The following is a 15,005-nucleotide window of genomic DNA, read 5'->3' as shown; positions in this document are numbered from 1 at the left end:
CTCAGATCTGGATCAAAACTTCTGGATTTTCATCAATGGATTAGATCTGCTCCCCATTAGGTTGGATCGGCCAGATCTTCAACGGATGGTCCAGAGCTGTCCTATTCTTGATGAACGGCCCATAATACTTCAAAGCTTGATCTTCTTGTTTGAACTCCGATTTGAGCCCAATTTCGGTCCAAATAGATCCAAATTCAAGATCCTTTGATGCCTACAAAATAAGAATCAAATATTAGCATCAAATAATATGAAAATAAAATAATTTGCAATTAAGTCCAAAAATACACACAATGCACAAAATGTGATGTAACCATGATTTTAACCTATGAAATCAACATCAAACCATGCATATATGAATCAAAATAATACAGTAAAATCATGGTTATCAAATCCCCCACACTTAGTCTTGAACGTCCCGTGCAAGTAAAGAAAACTAAAAATCATCTCCATAGAAATTTCCCTAGTAATAACTAAAAATGGTAAAAAGAATTTAACTAAGACCATCTAAAGATCACAAACAATCATGCATACCATCCAAACAATAATCAATAAGTATGGTAGTTTCAATCCAATTGAAAAATTAAGCAAGATGCAATCTCACAAAAGATTTACCTAATCTATCTCTCACCACTACAACAAAATCGCTCATAGACATCAGTGGAACAACATCGGTTTTAGGCTAAAACCGAAGTCTTTGAGTATTTTACACCGGTTTTTCTAAAAATCGGTGTCTATGAGCGCAGATTTTAGCTCATAGACATCGGTTTTTTAGGCGATGTCTATAAGCGCCCTTTTTTTGGTTAATAGACACCGATTTTAACATCGATTTTTAAAATCCGATGTTAATAAACCCCTTCTTAAATAATTTAATTTTTTCACCGGCCAAAATTTACAAGACTTCACAAAATTCCCTCCAAACCTAAACCAATATCGTGCCCCTTCTCTCAACATAAACCTAAACCTCAGCCTCATCTCCCTCTTCCCCTTCCGTCGTCTCGCCCTCGGAGATCTCGCCGTCGACGTCCCCTTCGTCTGCAAGTCCTGGTACCGCGCCTCCCTCGACCCTAGCTGCTGGCGCCGCCTCAACTTCCGCTCCCTCGATTTCTCGCCGTCGCCGTCCCCTTTGAACAGTGGGTTCATTTCCTCGTCACATCTCCCTGCCCGATTCCGCCGACCCTTCTCTTCTTTCCATTTTTCCCGAGTCGACAGAGCCACTCGTCGCGCCATTTCGCTGCCTAGCTGAGCTTCGCAGGCGGCGCCACAGCTGACGGGGCACAACGCGAGGACGAGTGGAGGCGAGACGAAGAAGAAAGAGGCAAGTGTATCTACCTGTGATAACTCGAAATCCATGAGGTATAGTGGGGTGGAAAACCTATAGAAAGTGAGGATTTGGTATGGATTTCGACTGGTTTTCTTCTGGTAAAGGCTTTGATTGTTCTTCCTGGAGATGTTTTGATTTACTTCTTTTGTAGACGCTTTCGATATGTTTTCCTCTTCTGTGGATGTGTTTGATTGGTTTTTCTTTGTATACGATTCGGGTTGGATTCTTCTCGGTGGGATGTGTTCTTGTTGGAGGTTTCGGTTGAAGGTTACTGCTTGGTTTGCGTATGTTACCCAAAATTGTTTGACAGTGATTTCTGATGTGTTCACAGTAGGTTTTCCTAGAGATTTTGGCTGGTGTTCGATGATTTGAGGTTGAGTTGTGTTGTGTTTTCCATGATGAACAAGTTGTAGAGAGTTGCACGTTACCTGTTTGTTAGAATGGGTCACAGAGAGGTGGATTCGTTATTGCAGCTGTTGGGTCACAGAGAGGTGGTCACGAATATAACATAGGAAAACAAATTTGTGTTGCCCAAGGACCACTGCGATCAAATGTTCCCGTGCGGCCCCAACAGTTATTGCAGCTCCAACATCTCGCCGCCGTGCACATGCTTGCGTGGGTTTCATCCGAGGAATCAACATAACTGGGACATGCTGGTCGGAGAAGCCGGCTGCATGAGGACGAAGCCTTTGGACTGTCTAAATAATACCGATGAATTCTTCAGACTGAGTGTCACGAAGTTGCCCGACGCGTCCAGATCGACAGTACTCAATGCAAACTGGAACTTTGAGGAGTGCAGGTTTTTTTGCTTGAGCAACTGCGCATGCAGAGCATATGCCGCATCGATCATAAGTGGGAATGGGAGTGGCAGTGGCAGTGGCTGCTTAATATGGACAGAGGATCTCACTGATATCACCGTGAATGGCAGTGGGCTAGGACAAGATCTTTATGTCAGATATGAAACGGCAAATATTTGCGAGCAACTAAGCAAAACTGAATATATCAAAATCTATATATGTTGCAGTCTTTTTACTTATTCTGTTATAAACTGTTGTAATCTTTCAGCATCACCATCTGAAGCCCGTCATGCTAATCGTAATATCTTAATGTTTGTGATTCTTCCACCGGCAATTCTTTTCCTTGCTTGTGTTGCTTACTCGATTTGGAGGAGGAAGAAGACAAGTATTATTGTTCATTCTCATCCTAACTACTTTTACTTGGCTTACATATATTCTAAAAGACTTTAATTTGTGGCACATGTAGGTTCTCATATTGACTATGAAGCAGAAGAAAAGGACATGGAATTGCCATTGTTTGACTTGACTACAATTAAAGACGCAACCGATGACTTCTCAGCAGACAACAAGCTTGGTCAAGGAGGCTTTGGCCCTGTATACAAGGTACGGAATACTGTATTTGGGGTTTAGTAGTATCACATAATTGTTTGAGACATTTGATTGTGTGCAGGGTAAATTGGGAGACGATCAAGAGATAGCAGTGAAAAGATTATCTAAGACATCGTCACAAGGAGTGGATGAATTCAAAAATGAGATCACATTGATCGCGAAGCTGCAACATCGAAATCTTGTTAAGCTTCTTGGCTGTTGCATCCAAGGAGGGGAAAGACTCTTGATCTATGAATACATGTCCAATGGAAGCTTGGACAACTTTCTGTTTGGTTAGCTGATCTAGATCTCTGTCAATTTACATGATCTGAAACTATCTGAAAGGATAGATTAATTAGATTTAAATGATTGCTTGTTGTGTTCAGATGAAGTTCAAACTGTATTACTGGATTGGAGAGCAAGGTACAACATCATTCTCGGTGTCGCTCGAGGTCTACTTTATCTTCACCATGATTCAAGGTTAAGGATTATTCATAGGGATCTTAAAGCTAGTAACATTCTTCTTGACAAAAATATGAATCCCAAAATATCAGATTTTGGCATGGCTAGGATATTTGGAGGAGATGAATCCGTATCAATTACCAAAAGAGTCGTCGAAACCTAGTGAGCATAAACAATTTGAATCATCAATATTTTTATTTTTCATATTATGTCATATATACTTATTTTATATTTCTACGATATGACAGTGGCTACATCTCTCCTGAATATATCATAAATGGTATTTTTCCTATGTTTTCCTATGGGTCACAAATTTGTTTTCCTATGTTATTGCAATAACTGTTGGGGCCGCACGGGAACATTTGATCGCAGCGGTCCTCATGCAGTGATTTCTGATGTGTTTTCCTATGTTATATTCGTTATCTTGCACAACAGCCTTTAAAAACTCAGTATTCTATTTTATTTGATACATGTACACATTTGTTTTAGTTATTTGACATATGGTGGATTTATGTGTTTTTACAGTTTACAAATCTCAAGTACTCCAGAGTTGAAATTGATGAAGTGCGGTTCGAGTGGGCTGAATGCATGCTAGATTACATTTGAAGTGCGGTTCTACCTTGATGTGTTAAAAGAATGTTCTACCTTGATTTTGATATTTATTAGCTAGCTTTTGATGTAAAAAGAATGTTTGGGTATTTTATGGATATTGTTGTAAGAAGATTATTTATATAATTTGTGAATATTTGTGTATTTTATGGATATTATTGAATGAAGAATATTTGTACAATTTGTGAATATTTGTGTATTTTTTTTTGTTATTGTCGGTTTTAAAATCAAATCTGTGCTGTTAGAAAAAATACATATTACATCGGTTTTCCACCGATGTAAAACCGGTGTTATAAAGTAATATTACATCGGTCATTTACCGCTGCCAAAACTGGTGTTATTAACATACAATATTACATCGGTTTTACACCGTGTATGAAACGGTGTCGTTAAGTGATACTACACCGGTTAATAACCGATTCGAAAACCAGTGTCGTTAAGTGATACTACACCGGTTTTAACCCGATGTCTAAAATGACAGACTTTTAACATCGGCTTCATAGACATCGGTCGAAAATCAAATAGACACCGGTGGAAAACCGATGTGTATGAGCGATTTTGTTGTAGTGCACACTCAAAAATGTGTATAAGTGGAGCTCACTCAATGCAACTCACAACATTTCACTACCATAAGCTTGCTTATTTTCTACTTCTCCACCACTATAAACATAGCATACATGAATCAAAAGGATATTATCATGAAGAATTGAAATGGAAGCAAAAAGAACAATGGAAGTGAATGAAATAGGCAAAAGAAAAGTATTTAATGAAAAATTGAGAAGATTAGAGTATTGGGGGAATATACTTGATGAGTTGACCATTTTGATGTGAAAAGAGATGAATACCATTTGTTTTTATCAATTCAAAAGACCAAGCTAACCTCCCCTTCAATTTGATAGCAAACCAAAAATCTTGATACTCTATCTTCCACTCTTGATACTCTTTTGCCACTGTTTTGTTATTCACTGTTTTTTCAACATTTGAAACTCAAAAATAATCTCAAATCATGAAGAAGATGTCCCTCCCCCCCACTTAAAATATGGCCATTTCGGACAATAAAACACAACATGTAACCACAAACTTGATACAATGTCCCCACTGTTTCCTTGTCCTCATTCTGCATATTTCTCTTTTCTTTCTGTTTTTCTACATATTCTGAAATTCCATAGTAGAATGTGTTGTTATCAAAGATTGCAATAACATATAGTTGCAGCTTTTACATTCTAACTCCAACAAATTGAATCAGTTACAGCTTTTCAGACTCTGCTTGAGCATTTCACTGATCTAGAAACAACGTAACAACTTGATACAAGTTAGAGATAAGAGTTTATTTCTGCATTTCTGTATAATTACAAATTTAAATCTCTGATTTCAGGGACCAAATTCAGCCCTGCAAGAGCACTGTTCAAAGACATTTTCAGCATTCATACCTAAACACCAAACAAAATGTTCAATTGCACCATAAGATACACAAACATTTTTCATTCCTGCAGCTGCATTTCACTAGTTAAAATAAGAAATGAAGTATCAGATTTCAGAACAGGAACTTTCAGCAAAAAAAATTAGCTCAACAACTAAGAACTATACTTTCAAAAATATATCAACTCAATGCTAAGATTTCATATTGCAATTCCAGCCATTAGACCTTTTCAGATTATAATTACCATTGAATTTGCATGCATCCAAACACCTTTTATCCATGATAGATACAAATCAAAACCAAACACAAAATTGATGTTGATTCAAACTTTTTGATTCTGATTCCAGATCACAGTATCAAACCTTGGAATTCAAAGTAAGCTTAGCTTGAGAATTGAAAAGTTAAGCTTGTCCATGCGTCTCATTTAGCACTGAATAAACAATAGATTAAGTTCTAAACAATCCTGAATAGAATTTTCATCTTCAATTGGCACAAAAATGAGTTCTGCTCTTACTGTTAAAATAATTTTTCCCTTCCAGAAATGTTGATTAATTGGAAGGGCATTTATCAGGTCAATTCTGCAATTCCCAGCATTAGACTGATTCTGAAACTGTAAACTCAGTTTCCAGATTCCAGGTTTCAGAATTTGAATTGATCCAAATTCCAATCTATAGAACACTTGGACAATTGAAACACCATTTGTTTAGAGCTCCACTTAGTTCTTCAATGATCATAACTCGCAACAAGTTGTTTAAATACAGAAACACTGATATCCAGATTTTTTTCCTTGCTGATCAACAAGAAAGCATTTATATGGCTAGAATCTAAAGGGTGGAACTTGATGCCCTAATGCTAAGACCTAGATGCTGGGAAAAGTTCAGCAAAAATAGGATCAGATCTAATGCTGCAAATTCCAGTAGCTAAACACATCTCAGAGTCTTCTCATCCAGTTGTTGAGTTCATAAAATGCAGTCTTCACCATCAGAATTTGTATGACAATGATTTTTTTTTTGTTTGATGTTGAAAATTGAAAGTCTGTAATTTCTTCATAAAAGCTCAATTCTTGCACTGCAGTGCAGCTTCTAAAATATCAAGAATTTCAGAATCTATGAATTCCAATTTCCTGAACATTCAGCAAGTTCTTCATCAGCTATATTAATGGTCATTATCACTGCTACCCTTCCTTCTTATGAATGACCTCAAGCTTCGGACAGAAACAACCACCAATATAACAAAATTTGAATTCTTGTCTTTGCTCCAGCTGCTAACTAAAATTCAGCACTGCATCTGTCATTTCTGAATTACTGCCATTGCTCCAGTCTTTCCAATAGCTCACTAATAACAACCATTCCTCTGCTTTCCAAATTCCAGCAGATATTCTCCAGAATTCAAATTCAAAGTATCTCAAATTCATTTAGTACCGTAATGATTGGAGCTTCAATTTACAACAATGCAAATTAGAAAGAACATCAACACTTGGTAAAGAAGTTGAGTCCTGCTCAGTAATTCAGTGGTTGCTTCCAGTTTCCTCAAAGTTTGCATCTTCAAAAAATTTAAGGCATAGAAATACTAAACAGAGAATACCTCTAAATAATTCCCATTAGGTGTAGCACAAGAATTCAAAACATAACAGCTTCTATACAAACTTGTAAGATTTATGAATTTTGGCACACCATTGATACAAAATTCTGCATTTCTGAATTTCCAGCTCTTGTTCACTAAACACGTGGCATTTCCTTCAAAACTTCAGCAACCTCCTCATCATTTCTGGTACTACATTCAAAACTTGGCACTTTATTATTCATGTTTCCTGCTAATTCAATTTCAGAATGCATTGTTGAATTTTATATTATGTTGTTCTTTTATATTCTACTTTCAAGAAGCTTACTTCACTGAAATGTCAGTATCTGTGATGTCCTATCAAACTTCTTGAGTTACAGCTTCCTTACTGTTGGGTTCTTCAGGCTGCGAAAATCGCTTTTTCGCGTCGCGGAAACCCCGAGTCACCCAAAGCCATGGATATCGTGCAAAGATTCGTAAACAAAATTATCGAAAAACCTTTTCTTGTACGAGTTTGTAAAAACTTTAGATCTACACTAAATTTAAGATCATTACCCTTGTAGCGAAGCCCTTCGCGTTCCCGCTTGTCCAAGATGTCGCCGGATCTCTAATTGTCAAAGTAGACAACCTCTATATGTATCCACACGGACACAAGTAGAAGGAGATGACCAAAACACAAGGTGTGCTAGCACCAATGGAGTGTTCGGCCAAGGAATGGGAGAAGGAGAAGAGAGAGCACCCAAGGGAGAAGAAGAGTGAATGAATCAATTAGAGGAAATTCAAAAAACCCCTTAGCCATCAAGTGGCCGGCCACTCTAGGAGGTGTAACCCCCATTAATTCCAATTAATGTGGAGACCATTAAGAGTTGTAACCCCCATGAGGTGGCACTCTAGGATGATGTGGATCAACACTATTGGTCCACATCTTGCCACCTCACTAAATGACATGGCAACAAGTGTAACCTCCTCATTTATGTGGGCCGACAACATTAAATGCTATGGAGGCTTGTAACCTCCATGAGGTGGCACACATTGATGATGTGGAGCAATCCTATTGGTCCACATCTTGCCAACTAATTAGTGATGTGGCAAAAAGTCATGTTTGAAGTCAAGTCAAACATGACTTTTTCTCTTCCTCTCAAATCAAGTCAAACCTGATCAAATCTCTCTCATGGTTGATCTAATCCAACCATATGATTCAAGCCAACTTAATATAATGAATCTAATTCATTAAATTAAGTTGATTTAATGAGTCATAATCTAAATTAGACTCATTGAATACATGAATCAACTTGAGTCCAACTCAATTAGCCCAATTTGGATTACTCTTAATCCAATATGATTCATCAAATGAATCTAATCCTCTTGGTTCATCATATGAACCAAATCTCCATCTAATTGTCCTTAGTGTGTGACCCTATAGGTTCTTGTAACGTTGGCAATGCCCTAAACCCATTTAGGAGCATAAGTAATGAGCGGTATCTAGCAATACATCATTACTACCCAAGTTACAAGAATGTCGAGATCCGACATCACCTTGTGACTACCAATTGTGACTCCTCACAAAATATGTCAAATGTCCTTCTATCCTTGACATCTAGATTGATCATCCTCTAATCAATCTAAATCTTGAACTCCAAGTAGACTCACTCGATCAAATGAGCTCAACATCTCATGTTGACTCATTTGGGCATGGCTATGCACTTCGTGGTCTAACTCTATCAAGAATATTGATGTCGCTCCCATCATATGGGAGGGATAGATCCCATCTACATCACTCACATCCCTCTGCATAATTTATTACATACCCAGTAATCGCCTTTATAGTCCACCCTGTTACGGGTGACGTTTGATGAAACCAAAGTACATAACTCCTTATGTAGGGATCCATGGTGACTTCAGGTCAAAGGACTAATAGTCATACTAATAGCCACATGAGAAAGTATATGACACTCATATAACGATCCATGATACTTTCTCATGGCGGGTCATTCAGTATACATTCTCTAATGCATACTCATGTGTCAGCTTGATATCTCTATATCCATGACTTGTGAGATCAAGTCATCGAGCTGACCTACATGCTAGTCTTATTGTATTAACATTGTCCCTTAATGTTAATACTCGACTAGGAATGATTTAGAGTAGTGTTCCCTATATCATCTCACTATCGATTCAACCAATCGATTGATATAGGTAAGAACCTTTCTACTCTAGGACGTTACTATACTTATTTTATCTGGCACTAATACAAATAAGCATAATAACCAAAAACCAAATTCCTTAATATATATACATGAATATGATATACATGAGTCCATACAATCATCAAATGATTGACTCTAGGGCTCTAACTAACAATTACTAGATGCAATTAACATTCCTGCATCTCTTCCTCCTCTAACATATGCCAAGTTCCATCTATTCTATCATTAGCATTTAACATCAATGTGCAGAGTCGTATAGCTTCTAAAATCCTGCAACTTCCTCTTCTGAACTTGACTTGCAGTAACCTCTTTTACTGCAATGGCACAAAACTTCAGCTTAAACTTTAACTTTCTGCTGCTTCAATACCAAATAACAGCTTTAATACCAAAACTGTAGATTTAATTCAATCTTCAGTTTTCAGTTTTTGTTTCCTTGTTTGGTATCAAATTTCTTGTCTAAGAGTCTTGTATCTCTGGAGAAGCAAGATGTTCATTAATCACCACTCAAATAACAGCTAGATTTCGACTTATTCATGAACTAATTTACTTGAACTCTATTTATGCAGTAAAATACAGATTTCTAGACTTTGTATCAAAATGTAACTGTTTAGCCACAAGAAATTTCATTACTTCTTCATCTTGTCTCTTAATACCCTTTACAATGCATGCTCAAAAGCTTTCCAGGTTTCAGCAGCTCTAGCTCATGAAATTCAATTCTCAAATTGGCACACAAAGGCCAAATTCATTTTGCAAAATCTGCATTTCCTGGTTTACTGCTTCTCAGTGGTAATTTCATTTGTTGATTCACGTTACAAAACATCATGTAAGCTTCTCCTTTTCTTGGTTTCATTTCTGAATTTTCTTTTACTCATCTCTCAACTTTACAGCTTTCAGCTTATCAGAATTGCATAATTCTGCACCCCACAAAATTCTGGATTTCAGATTTGTACACTTAATATTCTCATCTGATGTTACTGCTTTCTCACTTCAAGCTTCATCAATTATTCCCATAGAACTTTTACAATCATTAAATCAAACAATAGCTTGATTTCCATCTTGTTTCAGCCAATAACATCACTTAGAAAGCTACTGCAATTTCAGAATTCTGCACTATTGATACCATCCGAATTATATCCAACAGGTTTGAAAAGAATAGAAAGAAGTTAAACAACAAATGCTGCTGGAAATTCAAGAGGTTCAATTTCTTCCCCAAGGGTTCCAAGGTCTGATAAAGAAGAGTTGCACACACTTGATACACACACTCTTGAAATCATGTAAACTGAATTCGGTTTCCAGCATTTTCACCACTGTTAAAAATACCAATCGCTGCCCTTTTCTTCAACTTTCAAAATAAATGATACTCCACTCAAGTGCTTCTTTGAAGAAGTAATTACCACCAATTGAATTCCCCATTATAGTCCATTGTGATCAATTTCCAGTAGCCACAACAACCCCCCTGTCCTGACATTTCTTTGTGTCCAGGATGAATTCTGTATGAAATCATCCTTCCTTGTTTTGCAGATTGCATGAAAGACAGCATACCATTTGTTTTCAGCACCTTCTTAATATTCAATTAAGCCTCCACTCATTTGGATATTGCTTCCAAATCTTGATACAAAACTGATACAGATTTTTCAACTCTGCACTACAATTCTGCAGATTTCCACAGCCTTTTCTTTGTGTTACAGTTTCAGTTTCTTGCTCCTGATCAGAGAAAATTTTACACCATTGCATTCCTGCACTTCATCACTTCTAATTGTTAATGAGAGGGCAAAGCTTCCTTTAAAAGAAAACCACACTTTGTCACTGAATTGGTAGAGGTTAAACTTCATGTTGCTGCTGATTGAAAAGAGCATACATCTTTGGCACAACATTGACACTAAGCTCTTCATTTACATATTACTGCAGCCTCAATTTTCTACAGATTCTCATTACTTCATTTTGTAATTTTCTTCCTTTCTCAATAAACCTCTTCCACAGATTTCAGGATCTTGTAACTGTCTATAACAAGCAAAGTTCAGCAAACAGAATTGCTGAAATTTAATAGCAGACAACTTCTTTTCAGAACAAGCCATTGCTGGGTTCAGAGATTCTTGTTGTGCAGAATTGTAGGGACATCTTCTTCAATTGGATAGCTATCCAAAAATCATGATACAATGTGTCCTCAACTTAATACTCAACCTCTGAAATTCTGCTCTATCTGAATTTGCAATTTCAAAGTTCCTGTGTCAACCTGAACACTCCCTACTATTAACTTTTCTTGCTCTATACTCATGCACATTAGCTCCATTGATCAACTACAGCAGCATCTGTTAAGAAACAGTGCACACAGCTCTTTGAATCAACATCATCAACTCCTGATTTCTGCATTTGAGTAGCAGTTTCAGAAATTTGATACTCTTCCTTGAGGGAATTTGTTTGAAACATGAAGAATCAAATTTGACAAAGAGTATCATTCAGCTCTGAATTGAATCACTGAAATTTTACATCTTTAAAGTCTTTCTAGGTTCTGGAAATTACACAACTTCCAGCAGCACACAGATTACAGATTTCAGATTTCAGGATTTTGATCTATAGAACTCTCGGAAATCTTTGGCACAAGACACACAACCTTTTAAATCTGCTGAGCTTCCTCTCATAATTAGCTGGAACATGCTCCCATTTGTGATTTGAAAATAACAGATTTGATTCCACACAGATTTAAAGTAGACTTTTCTCAGCCTTCATCTCTTTACTGCTTTAAGTATCAATTGGCTGACATCAGTTCCAATTTTCCTTTAAAAACCTTATTATATCATAAGGAATGCTTCTTGAATTGAATGGCAATCACTAATTGAAGTTCAAATCCTGCTCTTTGATCAGGTTTTCAGCCGCAGATCCATGTTTCAGCACTTACAGTTTTCCATTTCAGCAGCCATGTAGGTATGCTACATGAAGAATTCTCTTGCCAAAAATAGAGCACAACAATAACCAAATTAACCACCATTTGTTACTGAAAATACCAGATCTTCATTTACGTTTCTTAATGATTTGAAGCCTGCTGATAAAAGTGGACACACACTTGATACAATTCAAAATTGAAATCTGTTTTTCACCTCACTGTTTTAAACATGTTTCAGATCTCTTTTCCCTTCATATCCTTAATTTATCAACCTATTCCCTCATCTTTGCAATTAGCTTCACTACAAGCTTGAACAATTTATTTCCATAGAACTTTTCAATCATTAAGTCAAATGATAGCCTCATTTCACATTTTATCTCAGCTTATAGCATCACTTAGAAGGTTTACTGCAATTCAAGAATTCCAGCAACTTGATACTTTCAAATTCCTATCTAGCAAATTTGTAGAGGATTGGAAAGAAAGTAATCCACATTTGCTGCTGGAAATGCAAGAGTTTCAATAACTTCCCAAAGATCTTAAGGCTGATAATGAAAAAGTTGCTCAACTTGTTTCCATATGTTCTGAATTCTGTTTCCAGCTTTATCACCTCACTGTTAAAAGTTCCAATTGCTGCCCTTTTTCTCACCTTCTCAAAGGAAATGATACTATATTAAAGTACTTTGTTGATGAAATAATTACCACCATTTGAATTCCGAATTTTGATCTATTAAAATCACCTTTCAGTAATTACAAAGGCTCACTTTTTTTTATTTTGTTTTTGAATTTCCTGCCTTGTTCAGTCATTCCTCATTCTGAAATCCTGTTACACAGTTTATAGATGCCATGGATGCTAGAATAGTTTTTTTTTTACAGCACTAATCAGCACTTAACTTGAGTTTCACATTGGTTTCAAAACTTCTCCTGAATTCCGGCACAATTTTGATACCTTCAATTTTCTGCAGAATTCTAAATAGCAACTTCTCAGATTTCAATTAAACTGCAAAAAGAATTGAGAATTCTGCTCCAAAATTGATAAGCATCCTTAACCTCAAGCAATGCAGCCATCAACTTAATTTCACAAGTTCAAGAACTTCCAAAAAAAAAAAAAAATCCTCCATGAATCTCAAGCATATGCAATTCTCCCCCACACTTAACCTTTATCCACCTCTTGGTCGAGTAAACTCATCAAGCAATTAATCCATACTCTCAACAAAATAAAGCAAGCAAAGATGATCAAAGGTTACAATGCAAGAGGAAAATGTTTTAAGAAACTTATGAAGTAGGGAATTGGAATTTACAAGGGATCAAGAATGAAAATAATCCTTCATCTCCATGCATACATATGCTATTGTGACCTTGAAAAGAAGCTAAGCAAGTTCTAGAGTTCAATTGTTGTAAGTGCATGCCACACAAAAGAAATTAAATAAATTGTAGGCTTTAAATGGTCCTCTCTAGGTATTTTCATGCCACCAACTCCATTAATCAAATTGGAATTCACCACCATTTTAACCAATATCATGTAAGAAAAGCATCCAATCATGTTAAATGACCTAAAATTGATGGTCAAATTTAAGAGACTTTTACCATCTTACAAATATTACTTAGAAAATTCCCATGGTGAATTTTATTCAAATGAATTGCTATGCACTAACAAAATGTAAAGTATGAAAGCAAAATGCAAAATGTAAAAACAAAGTGCAAATGTAAAGTATAGAACCAAAGAAATGTATAACTAATTTATTAGAGAAAAACTAAACACAAAGCATGAATTAAAATGCAAGAGCAAGCAAAATTGGAACTAACTCCCCTTTCATTCCCGGTGGTTGAAGATGGTCTAGCAAAAGAAGCCACCCCGGAAGTGGAGTAATCATAGTTCCCACACAAATTCTTTTTATTCATCCTTTTTCCTTTCAAAATTCTTTTTGGAGGTCTTAATAGGTTCAGTTTTAGCACCCACTCCGGAAGCTTATGTTCCCCTACAACATCAATAAAAGAAAACACCTCCCACATGCGTGTGGGATAAAAATAAAATAGGAGAATATTAGTGTGGGTAAAACATATATCAAGAAATGCATCACATCTAATAAAATCAATAATTTGTACCTCAATTAAATTTTCTGAAAAATTACAACAAATACTCACCTTGTCATCTTGAAAGGTACCTGGAGTGGTGCTTGTTACCTCTATCTCATCAACTAATGGCTCAGACTCTAGTTCTGGTGTATGTACATCTTCATGTAGTGATTCTTGGGTGCTTGGCTCCATAGCACAAGTCCCTACACTTACATCTTCAACTCTTGGTGATTCTTGAGGTAATGCTTCCAGTAGGTATTCCCCTACACTTAAATAATCTTCAAAAATAATACAATCATGCATAAATGAAATACAAAACTAAACAATCAAACATAGATAAGAAAAGAACACCTAAGTTAAACAAGAAAGTAAACTAAATTAACTGAACATAAAACATTCAAAAGGAAAGTAAACTTAAACTATCCAAACCACTCTCCTGCGATCAACCATCAATCGACTACCTCCGTCGTCACATGGAGACCCGGATTTGGAACACCAGCCCCGGTGGACAACAACACAATGACAGAACCTTTGATCTACAACTCTCAACAGCCACACAAAATTAAGAAAGAACAGTGATGTACTGTAAATTGACACACTGAGATGCCACTTGCTTCTGCCGGAATTGTAGACTAAAGTTGCTGGAGTTCCTGCCTTCGGAACACCGTCCGCAGGAAGCCACAAAACATTGCTCAGTGATGGAAGCAGAAGAAATTCACCGGAGAAGAAGGGACAGCCGGCTTCCTTTGTTGGAACCCGCTGCTTTCGGAACACCGTCCGCAAGAGAAGCTACACTGAGGAAGGGATGAAGAGGGATGCTTGCCGGAGAAGAACTCCTCACCGAATAGAAACCCTAGTTGAGGTCGTTGCTTCAAAGGAGCCGCCGGCGTTTGCTGCCGTCGCCGCTTGGAGCAGATCGCAGAAGAGGAGGTTGGGAAGAGCTGGCCGGCCGGCGGCAAGGGAAGAGAAGAAGCCGCCGGCCGGAGAAAAGGAAGAAGAAGAGAAAGGGGCGCTGTGCCCTAGCAAACGCGAGAAAGAGACGCGAGCAGAGAGATGTCGGGAAGAAGAGGGCGTGGGTACTGTGCCG

At 37.1% G+C, this 15,005-nt stretch overlaps 1 protein-coding gene and 1 long non-coding RNA gene across 6 annotated transcripts; one reads left to right on the top strand and one right to left on the bottom strand.

Annotated features, from left to right (window-relative positions):
• Positions 1–1,321: 1,321 nt before the first annotated feature.
• On the top strand, positions 1,322–3,749 carry LOC121967686 (receptor-like serine/threonine-protein kinase SD1-7). 5 transcript variants are annotated; one of them, XM_042518092.1, is made up of 7 exons: positions 1,322–2,503; positions 2,585–2,721; positions 2,789–2,999; positions 3,093–3,158; positions 3,261–3,330; positions 3,417–3,448; positions 3,694–3,749. In XM_042518092.1, exons 1-7 carry the CDS (start codon positions 1,873–1,875, stop codon positions 3,720–3,722), a joined length of 1,176 nt encoding a protein of 391 aa, XP_042374026.1. In that variant the 5' UTR covers positions 1,322–1,872; the 3' UTR covers positions 3,723–3,749. The 5 variants fall into 5 exon arrangements, with proteins under 5 accessions (XP_042374026.1, XP_042374010.1, XP_042374018.1 ...); XM_042518076.1 differs by having other exon boundaries at positions 3,093–3,330; XM_042518084.1 differs by lacking the exon at positions 3,694–3,749 and having other exon boundaries at positions 3,417–3,649.
• Positions 3,750–9,020: 5,271 nt separating this feature from the next.
• LOC121967683 lies at positions 9,021–13,295 on the bottom strand. Its single transcript, XR_006107827.1, has 2 exons — positions 12,737–13,295; positions 9,021–12,657 (listed from the first exon to the last, which is right to left on the bottom strand). It is a non-coding gene; the product is annotated as an uncharacterized LOC121967683 (long non-coding RNA).
• Positions 13,296–15,005: the final 1,710 nt, after the last annotated feature.

This window comes from Zingiber officinale, chromosome 1B (assembly GCF_018446385.1).
Source record: "Zingiber officinale cultivar Zhangliang chromosome 1B, Zo_v1.1, whole genome shotgun sequence".
In the NCBI taxonomy this organism is placed as follows: domain Eukaryota; kingdom Viridiplantae; phylum Streptophyta; class Magnoliopsida; order Zingiberales; family Zingiberaceae; genus Zingiber; species Zingiber officinale.
Note: the sequence above shows the minus strand (reverse complement) of the source record. Positions and strands in the feature narration are given on the sequence as shown.